We start from the raw sequence: 10393 nt of genomic DNA on the forward strand, positions 1-10393 counted from the left end.
ATCTGGTAAAGCCGAGCTTTATGTGAAAGGTTGAAGGTGAAAGGTTTAACTCCATGCAACAAATTAATGTGTCTTTAATAAAAATAATTCATTGAATATCGTGGTTTTCAATTTTGGGTCAGAATACATTCAAAATGTTGTATTATAATGTAAATTCATCAAAATTGAAAAGCTTGTAATTATGAACATGAATAATAAATAATAAAACCGAACAATCTTAACCCGTTCATGTTAAAAATGTTAAATGCCTTCATAAAATTTTAAAATAGAGACTACGAGAGTTTGCCGTAACTGTGTGAAATAAATTCACGATAATCCTAACTATACTTACATGTTATAATGAAGTAAACATAACCATAGATTTACAAAGCCCTTGGTCAGAAACATGAATAGATCGTTAAATATTCAAAGGGAATTCTAATAGGCTTACATAATAATAATGCTTGTATGCTTTTAATCGGTAACGGTAGGAAACTGTACGTCATCGGCCTCTCTCATTTTCTGAAGGCAGTCTGAGGGTCTCAAGCCCATTGGAGTTACTACCTCCTTTGTTGTCTTAACCTCATTTCAAGGGGGATTTCCTCCCCATCTACTACCCTTAACAATCATTTGAATTGCTGTTCGGATCTGGGAATGCTGATATTTTGTAATATTATCTTTGATCGCGATCAAGAAAGTTTTTGACATGGTAAATTGTATATATTGCTTTGCAAAATACTGCTCACGAAATAACTCTGCGTATTCAGAAACATGTAGAACATCATAATTATAATAGAAAATAATTTTGGTACTATTTTCTAGCAACTATTTAATATTCGCGATTTTTTCAATGTAAAACCGCAACACGAATACCCAACCGTCTGGAGCCACTAATGCTATGGTATAACCAATCGGGGTATGTTGTGAAACTGTAGGAGATGAGGAAGAAGAAAGTGGAAAGTACTTGGCTGTTCAGTTCTTAATGGTCACACGAGGGCAATACTAAGAGTATCTTCTACTCTGGAACGTGCCGCAAGTATACTATAAATATGTAAATCGATACAATCTCATCAAATAAAAGTTACTAGCGGACGCTGGGATCCTTCGTATTGCTAGTCGAGAGCCTTACCCTTCGACCAAAATGTGAAATAAAATTTAATAAAACAATGTCCAATCAGATATCAACTCTTTCAGTATTATAAATGGATTAATCGTTTTTGATGATGAAACACTGTTTGATGGGTTGGAGGTTAAATTCACGGGAAATTTGATACGCATCAGCGCGAGCGGGGTTCAAAACGGGCTGAGGTGACCCATTGATTGTATCAACACGGCCGCGAGACCCCGCCCGCTAATTTAGGGGCCATTATTTTACACGGGAATATTTTCATAATCCACCTCAAAATCCTCAGCTAGATTATGTAAAGTTCGTTTTAATTATCAACAGTACCCGTGTTGCCTGAGTAGATACTGCCAGTAACACCATTTAGCCTTTGAACAGTTCGTTCCGTTTGGTTTGCCCATAAGTTTGTGAGTTTGTTTTCATGAAGAACTGTGCACACTGCACATTCATATGAATTTAATAAAAGTTCTGCTAATTTTTTAATGCTGTTATGCACTTCTTTTTCTTGTAATACAATAATATCATATTTGAAAATATCTATCGTAAATATTCGCATAAAGCTTTCATTATGAATTTTGTAGTTATCTTAACAAATATTATTTATTCTTTCCACAACTTAGCCCCAGTTTTTTCACAGAAAATTACGTGTGACAAAGTCATCAAAAGTCCATTGAGCGCCATTTTGTTTTTTGAAAGTTGAAAGGTTCCCATTGAATACCCATTTTAGGTCCATTTCAGCATTTTAAGAAATTGTGATCAGTAGAAGAGATTAACAATAATGTTGTTAATCTTGTCAGCTTATTACAATTTGATGTAAAACTGAAACGCACCTAGAATCTGCGTTTAATGGGGACCTTATAATGTCAAAAAAAAGAAACAAAATGGCGCTGAATGGCCAACTGATTACTATGTTACATTTGAATTTCTGCTAAACAGCTAGGCATCAGTCGTTTTGCTTCAAAAGTTTTTTCAGAATATTGTTGGTCATTTATTTATTTGCTATGAGTCTTAAGTTTAGATTTTCATCATTTACAAGTTCTGTCGATGTCAAATTTTTGGTTACCAATTCAATAATGTGTTTTTCCTTAATATCAATATGTTTCCTGATACTACAGTTTATATTGTTGCGAAATTTGCCTTATTCAACATGTTGTGACAAAATGTATTTCTACATTTTGTCACAACATGTACTCATCTAACCAGAAAATTTCACCACAAGCAATATGCACGTCATATGAAGCTTACTTGATAACCCATTAAATGTTTGTTCAGTTATGTTTTATTAGTTTGTACTTTTTCATGGCTTTGGTATAGCTACAAAATTGTTTTCGCCGTGATCTTTTTAAAATTATAAATATAATAACTACATATAAAAATTACAATCACCCGGCACCGAACAGATATCTTGTAGTAATATTCGTTCAATGCTTCTTCTATTTTAAAGATGACTAAAGAAAATTTCAAAATTTCTACAGGAATCGTTATGTTTTTTAGAAATTTGGATGAGAGAAATGTATCTGTTTTTTATTCCACTAATTTGTATCCTATTCAGAAGGATGGTTTACTGTTTTAATCTTCTTAGTCCCTATTTGATTAAAATAGGCATTCTTATTCTATTATATATATTCTAATTACTAAAATGTTGTTTTCTTCCTTTCAGAATACTAAAGTCCCCGTGCAAAGCAATTAAATGTTGTGATGGAGACCTTAATGATAAAATCGAGATCATCTTTGCAACACTTACTCCAGGCACTGAACGCAAGCACCGTAGGCCCGCCGGACGGGCAGCCCTCCAGCCCGTCGGCCCCAGCGGGGGGACCCGCGGGGGCCGCCAGCCCGGCCGAGGAGGAGGCGGACCCGACCATGGGGCACAACCACTCCCTGCCCGCCACGACCACCGCCGAGCCCAGCGAGGAGACATTCACCACCACGGAGACCACGAACTTCACCTACTCCGACAACACGACCAGCGAGTACTTCCCCAATTACTGGGCGAACAGTGACGATGCTCCGTCTTGGAACGACTCGTACCTGAACTCTACGAATGTGACGGGGTATAATGTGAGTGACAGTGAGCTGTCTAACGCTAATAACAGTAGCGTCCAATATGGCTTCTGGTTTTGTGCCAAGTGGGTGGACGCGCAGCAGGACCTCTTTCAAGCGGCCAACCTGTGCCTCGCAGCTGCCTTCCTGGTGCCGAAGAGCTTCAAGCAGAGCATCCTGCTGGTGCGCGCCTTGGCTGCTGCTTGCTTCCTGCTGCTCGCAATCTGGGCTGCCACGGAGCTCTGCGCTCCAGATGTGCTAGCCTGGAACATCAGTCTTGTGATCATTAACTGTTTTCATACAGTTCTTCTAATTTTAAGGTAATATTTAGCATAATTACTACATTAACTTATACATTAATTTATATCAAAATCTGTTGTCTTAATCGTCAAAAAGTCTCGACCAGTGAATGAATGCACTCAGACCTAAAACGTCATTTGTAACTTTTTCTATGATTTTTTAGAAAATAGTGTTAAATCTCAGATAAAGCGTTATTTTTTTATTACTTCATGCAAAAAATTGTACGGTAAATATGTTCGTTTAGTATTGTTTCACCCGCCATGCTAGGGATGGCGTGTGAAGTATACATATTGAATTTCATCATAATGTGATTGATAGTAATAAATATTAAATTATACAAATAAGTTTGATTTACGATAATTATGATAAAATTGAAATGATAATCAAATTAAGTAAATTAAATAAGAAATATCAGACATGTATTAAGAGTGGTTAGAGTAAGTAGTTAGTGCAGATTGTATGGGTATTATGATTGAAATGTATTGTAGATGTAAGGATCCGTAGCATAAAATACTAATATATTTAAATGACCGTAACAAATTTCTACACATGGAGTTTTTGATGCGCAGCACCATCACAAGATATGAAGCTTAGACTAATGATGATAGTAGCTAGCCTCTTTGTGTTTCCCATTGAAGTATCACTGTTTTAATGGCTGCTTAGAGATCCTAGATGTAGACTATCTTTATATTACATCTGACTTTTGTTAGTTTTGACTGGTATTTTAATTTATTTTTAGATTTCTTCCTCCAGCTCTGACCTTAGAGCTGACGGAGCTTTACATGCGCATGTTCAAGCCGCTGAAGGTGAGCAAAAAGCACTTCAAGGAGCTAGCCAAGGAGGCTCGTCTGCTGCGGCTAGACCCCGGCGAGCCTTACTCTGTGGAGAGCGTCACTCCTGCGGACGAGCGCCTCTCTATATTACTCAAGGGAACGTACGTCACACATTCATTATTTATTTATTAATACTGTTCTCGCAATATCTGTCCCATCAACAAAACATTTTACACCTGATGTTAGCATTATTATGTAAAATATCACTTTTATTACTGACTGAGCATTGCGAAGTTGGCATTTCAGCTGTCAGTAAATTAGTTGAATACTAAATTTTTATCCCGCAAGAGTACGCATGATCGTGGTTTCTACTACGAGCTGTCAAATCTGAATATTCTATATTGTGATAGGTAAATATACTGGCTGAAATATAATTAACATTGAGAAGGTGACATTTATTTGGACAAATTGTACTTGTTGCTTAAAATAATTAAAAAAATATATGTGATGTTAAAATTGTATGGTTTATAATCAAGGTGTATTAAAGTACCTACCTACTACCAGTAATATTTACCTGCCTACTCACACACCTTACGATTTCAGGGGATATTTTGGTTTTTTATTAAATTAGCGAAAATTAGAAGCGTACTCTTTTAGACGTGAAATCTATTATTTATTTACAGAACTACTAGTTATAAATAAAATAAAAATTGACTTGCAACAAAATCTATTTAACGGTTCATGCGTATGATTCCTGCGAAAAAATGTGAAAAAAAAAGTTTTAGTCACTTTGTCAAATTTTATTATACTAGTTTGCCTCTTGCCCTATCCACTTCACTTAATCCCTTAAGATCCCATTTCCATACTAAAATTATTTACCTTCCGTTATCGTTTCCAGATTGAAAGTGAGCTGCGAACAGACACTGCTGCATCACATCCACGCGCACCAGTTCATCGACTCGCCCGAGTGGGAGGCCAACCACGAGCAGTCGGACGACGTGTTCCAGGTGACCATCGTGGCGGAGGACAGTTGCACCTATTTGTGCTGGCCCCGCATGCGCCTGGAGCGGGTGCTTAGGCACCGGCCCATGCTCAAAATTGTTCTAGATAATCTCATTGGTAAGAATAGTGGTTATCTTCATTTCAAATGCTTACGTACTCCATCCTTTCTTTGACACCTTAAAGCTTTTGCTTTATCTTCCACACTTCTCATGCGGCTGACATAAAGGTTTGTTCTGCGTTTATCCATCGAGTTCCTCACACGTGCACAGGTGTACAGTGTGTCAATTCCGCTGGTTTAGTTGAATTGACTCCATGGAAATACCATAAAAATGTGCTCAGAAAATTAACTTTTTATCTGTGAATTCGAAGTGTCATTCGATCTTTTAACAGTGCTTTGTTAATGGACCAATAAGACCCTCCTTTACACGGAGCCAAAATACTCATTAATCCAGTAGACATTTAGATCATATTCGTCCAGTCCTGCCGAACGTATTTCTGAATCTGTATAGCATTATCAGCTGACCATCAATGAAGAAACTGCTCTGAGCTTTTGAGCTTAAATTGGGCTTCGAGCTTCCAATTTTGATTATTTTGAGAGTATCACTTTGCTAAACTTGCCTTTAAAAAGATATTATATTTAAAGAAAAAAACCTTAATCCTCAAAGTATTGAAAAATTATTATTTTCTTTATTTTAGGTAAGGACATAACACACAAGCTTTACTCACTGAACGAGCAGCAACTGTTGACTGCAAGTGAGGTCGCTGCCACCGCCGTCACTATAGTCAAGCCTCTGCCCAGGTCTCTCTCAGCGGACACGGTGCATGTAGGCGCGCGAGGCCGGATGCGATCTTTCGGGTGGGCGGCGAGGGAGAGGCGCACAGGGGTCACGGAAAGTAAGTTCCCATCAATCTTTTCAATATTGGCGAAGTTGAAGACGAATTCGACCTCTCGTTAGAAAAGTTCACAAAAGTTCAAATTCTTGTAACCATGCGATTCAATGGAGTATATACTATAAAGTTTGCATGGGTATAGTCTAAAGATACAGGGTGCGGCAGAGAGGACGGACGTTTTTGAGATGGGTAGTACTCTCCCCCTCCGTCTACAAGAGAGGTGAGGGGGGTGCCGCTTGACTCGTTAGTTCCTAGCATTGTTTTACCAGTTGTCGTCATGGAGCCGTGGACGGTGGAGCACCGCGTTTTCGCCTTTGATTGTTTCATCCGAAATAATGAGTCAGTCACCGTCGTATAGCGTAAGTTTCGTCGCCACTTCAACATTCATCGGAATAGAGCTGTTCCCTATCGAAACACCATCCTTCGTTGGGTTGAATCACTTCGCAGGCGTGGTGAACTGATCAACAGAAGACCAGGAGGAGCTCCGCGAACAGTTCGAACTCCTGAAAATGTTGGAATCTGCCCGAAAACATGCTGCTGCACTTCGCCTCAGTGATCGTTCGGTAAGGCGAATTTTGCAAATGGATCTCCGCTTTCACCCCTTTAAATTGGCTACTGTGCAACAGTTACAGCCCGGAGATTATGCACAACGAATGAACTTCGCACGTAAGATGGAAGCACTGATCGATCAAAATGAGAACCTCATTTTGTTCATGAGTGACGAAGCCCACTTTCACCTAAACAACATGGTTAACAAGCAGAATTTACGTTATTGGGCTAGTGAAAATCCGCAACAGTTACACGAAAGACCGCTGCACAGCCCAAAAGAAACGGTTTGGTGCGCTGTATCGCAAACTTGCATCATTGGCCCTTACTTCTTCGAAGACGGTAATGGTCGTGCTGTTACCGTGAACTCAGAGCGCTACGTCAAAATGATCACCAACTTCTTTTTCCCTGAATTACGACGGCGACGTGTTCCAATCCGACGTGTGTGGTTCTAGCAGGATGGGGCGACCGCCCACACAGCCAGAGCATCAATGGACGTTATTCGCCCTCTCTTCCCTGGTCGCCTTATTTCCAGGTTTGACGATGTTTATTGGCCTCCTCGGTCCCCAGGTTTATCCATATGCGATTTTTTCTTATGGGGACACCTCAAGGCTAGAGTATACGAGAACAATCCCCGAACTCTGGACGAATTGAAGGACGCAATTCGCGTGGAAGTCACCCAAGTTGAGAGAGCGATGTCGGAGAGAGTCTACGCGAACTTCCAAGAACGTCTCCAGCACTGCATCAACGATTTTGGCCACCACATGCCTGATGTGATGTTCCATACTTGACTGTCTCAAATACTATTTCCTCGCGAACCTGATTCCATCAATAAATTTGTTTTTGAGTAAAAATTAACTATTTTATTAACGATTTTTTTAAAACCGTCCGTCCTCTCTGCCGCACCCTGCACGGAACTAGCAGAGCAAGGTCGAAAGTAGACTGAATACAGTACAAATAAGTTCTCCGTGGGGCCTAGGGTAAACAAAGTATGATCATATTAATAATGTGGAGGACCGAAAATGATGCAAGTCAAACATATACTCAACATATAAGGTCAACAAATTATTATAAACAATAATGATTAGCCTGAAACTCCATATAAATTTAAAAATAAATGCCACCGACGAGAATCGAACCCGCAACCTTCCGATTGCCGGTTGGGTGAACTAAGCCACTATGCTACGTCGGCTTATTTTAAGCTGCCAAATAATTCAATAAATACTAGTATTGTATTCAACAATTATTGCTTTTCTCGGAAGATTTCAGGCAAATAATTATTGTTTATAAAAAATATTATCCTCTATGCCAGTGATTCCCAAAGTGGTCTATATCGACCCCCAGGGGTCTATGACAACCTGCAAGGGGTCTACGTCAGCGAAAAAAAAAATTGGGGGTCCATGAAATGAAAATGGGGGTCCACGATAGTGGATCTCAACATACACTGATAGTACCTATTTACTTACATTCTACTATCTTATAATATTAAGACATATACATTATTTATAAAAGTACCTTATTTATAAAAGTAAAAAAAATATTATTTATGTTTATAAAATTGTGTAAGTTGTAGGATGTAGGCATTCGCTTTGTGGTTGCAATACATTTTGAACTTGTAAAAACCTGCACATAATGATATACCAGTATCATCTTGTTACAAGCATACGCGCAGTAAAAATTATTGTCAATTTTTGTTTCAGAGACTTGTTCAATTAGTCACTCTATAAATACGAATGTGAGACAAATACGTTTATTCGTTTCTTGAATCTTGAAAGGAAAGTGCTAAGAAAATATTTAAAAAAATATAAACTGGTAGTTTATCATATCATGTTTACTGGTGGTTTTAAAAACTGTTTTACACAAACCTGCATCTATATCATTAAAAGAATTCCCTTAAGCAACAATACTGTTGAAAGACGTATTGATGAAATGAGTTCTGATATTGAAAGGTTCTTGTGTAATTATTTGCAAACAACCCATTTCTCTATACAACTGGACGAGTCAACTTTACCTGGTAATGAAGCATTATTATTGGCATATGTTCGTTTTGTTATGAATCAAGAAATCTACGAAGAACTGTTCTTCGCAAGAACTTTGACAACCGATACTAAAGGTGAATCAATATTTCATGTTTTGAAGGATTACTTCATTGAAAAAGCAATCCCTTTATCAAATATAATGTCAGTAGCTACAGATGGAGCACCTGCCATGGTTGGACGTTATCGTGGATTTATAAGCTATTTAAAACAAAATGTGCCAGGGGTGTTAGCAATACATTGTGTCATCCATCGACAACATTTAGTTGCTAAAAATATGAGTGTTAGATTACATGAATCTCTTCAATTAGTCATTGATGCAGTAAACCGAATCCGAAGCAACGCGTTGAATACGCGGTTATTTGAGCAGTTGTGTGAAGAAAATGACGAACACTTTCATCAATTACTCCTTCACACTGAAGTACGCTGGCTGTCGAAAGGCTTATGTTTGACAAGATTTTTTGCACTTTTTGAGACTATTTTAGAATTTCTGGATACTAAAGATAAAATTTTAAAAGCCAATTTAATGAAGTGGAAAACAGACATCGCCTATTTAACAGATTTGTTTACAAAATTTAATATGGTTAATTTGCAGTTACAAGGCGACAGTCTAAATTTGATTAAAACAAAGTCCATCTTATCAGCGTTTCTTGCCAGAGTTAAACTAATGAAGCAAAATATTGGACAGGGCGAATTTTCCCAGTTCCCCAATTTGTCACAGACAAACTGCGAGGAAGACGACGTTTCAACCTACGTTCAACATTTAAATTCCCTCTATTCAGATTTTGAAACTAGGTTTCAGGATGTTTTGACTATGGTAATACCAAATAATTAACCCATATGGTGACATAGAAGAAACGAATGTCATAAAACAAGAGGAACTGACTGAAATAAGTACAAACGAAAATATATAACAGATACTAAATTTTTATTTTGAGTAGTTTTAATTTAAATTCTATTAATAAATGTATAAAACTGAACATGTGTTTTTAATTTAAGTTTTTAACACTAAACTTCACTACAGTTAGAAATTTACAAAAAATCAATATCAGTTAAGTAGGGGGTCTACCAAAAACAGAAAAACATGGCAAGGGGTCTACGACACAAAAAAGTTTGGGAACCTCTGCTCTATGCTTTGCATAAAAACCTTGTCTTGTGAAAATAATTTTATCTTTAAAAAGAATCTATATATACGATAAGAAATATGAGCTTAGGTGTCCGGTTTTGAATTTGTAGAGGGAGAGTACGAAAATAGAGAATAAAAGAATCTGAGGCGCCCCAGAAAGACGTAGTGATTCAGTTAATGTGAATTAAAACCCCACGGGTATTTCGTGACATAATTGTTTGTTTTTCTTTAAATTGACATATTTTTGTAGAGTACTCACCGCTGTTGTCCCAGACGAGCCAGCAATGGCGGCCAGTGGCCAGCCAGTTTCCGCAGAGCTCGCCCTTCTCCATCCGGCGAGTGGCGCTGCCCTTCCGGCCCCCGCTGGCCTCGCAGTCCTCCTCGTCCAGCCTGCCCTTCCCCTCGCCCACCGCGCCGCTGCTGTCGCCCCCGCGCCGCACCTTCCGCAAGACGGCCTCCTTCCGCCGCACGCGCGAGGTCAAGTTCGCAGAGCCGCACGAGACGGGCTTGTGACGCGGGGAGGGGAGCTCCGCGAGGGGCACCCCTCTGGCACGCCGCCGGGCGCCCCCGCAGC

The 10393-nt window shown here is 38.8% G+C and overlaps 1 protein-coding gene across 1 annotated transcript; it reads left to right on the forward strand.

The window, feature by feature from the left end:
* Window positions 1–2965: 2965 nt before the first annotated feature.
* LOC149426337 (popeye domain-containing protein 1-like) lies at window positions 2966–10393 on the forward strand. Its single transcript, XM_089637932.1, has 5 exons — window positions 2966–3465; window positions 4185–4379; window positions 5117–5337; window positions 5917–6114; window positions 10070–10393. Exons 1-5 carry the CDS (start codon window positions 2966–2968, stop codon window positions 10330–10332), a joined length of 1377 nt encoding a protein of 458 aa, XP_089494058.1. The 3' UTR covers window positions 10333–10393.

The sequence above is a fragment of the Hesperophylax consimilis genome, chromosome 1 (genome assembly GCF_061612785.1).
Source record: "Hesperophylax consimilis isolate HC1 chromosome 1, BYU_Hcon_1.0, whole genome shotgun sequence".
Lineage (NCBI taxonomy): Eukaryota > Metazoa > Arthropoda > Insecta > Trichoptera > Limnephilidae > Hesperophylax > Hesperophylax consimilis.

What these genes read in the sequence shown, in the direction of transcription:
- LOC149426337 (XM_089637932.1), top strand. Translation starts at nt 2,966, where the DNA reads ATGGGGCACAACCACTCCCTGCCCGCCACGACCACCGCCGAGCCCAGC. An exon ending in ACAGTTCTTCTAATTTTAAG is followed by an intron (nt 3,466 to 4,184) that starts GTAATATTTAGC and finishes ATTTATTTTTAG; the next exon opens with ATTTCTTCCTCCAGCTCTGA. An exon ending in TCTATATTACTCAAGGGAAC is followed by an intron (nt 4,380 to 5,116) that starts GTACGTCACACA and finishes TATCGTTTCCAG; the next exon opens with ATTGAAAGTGAGCTGCGAAC.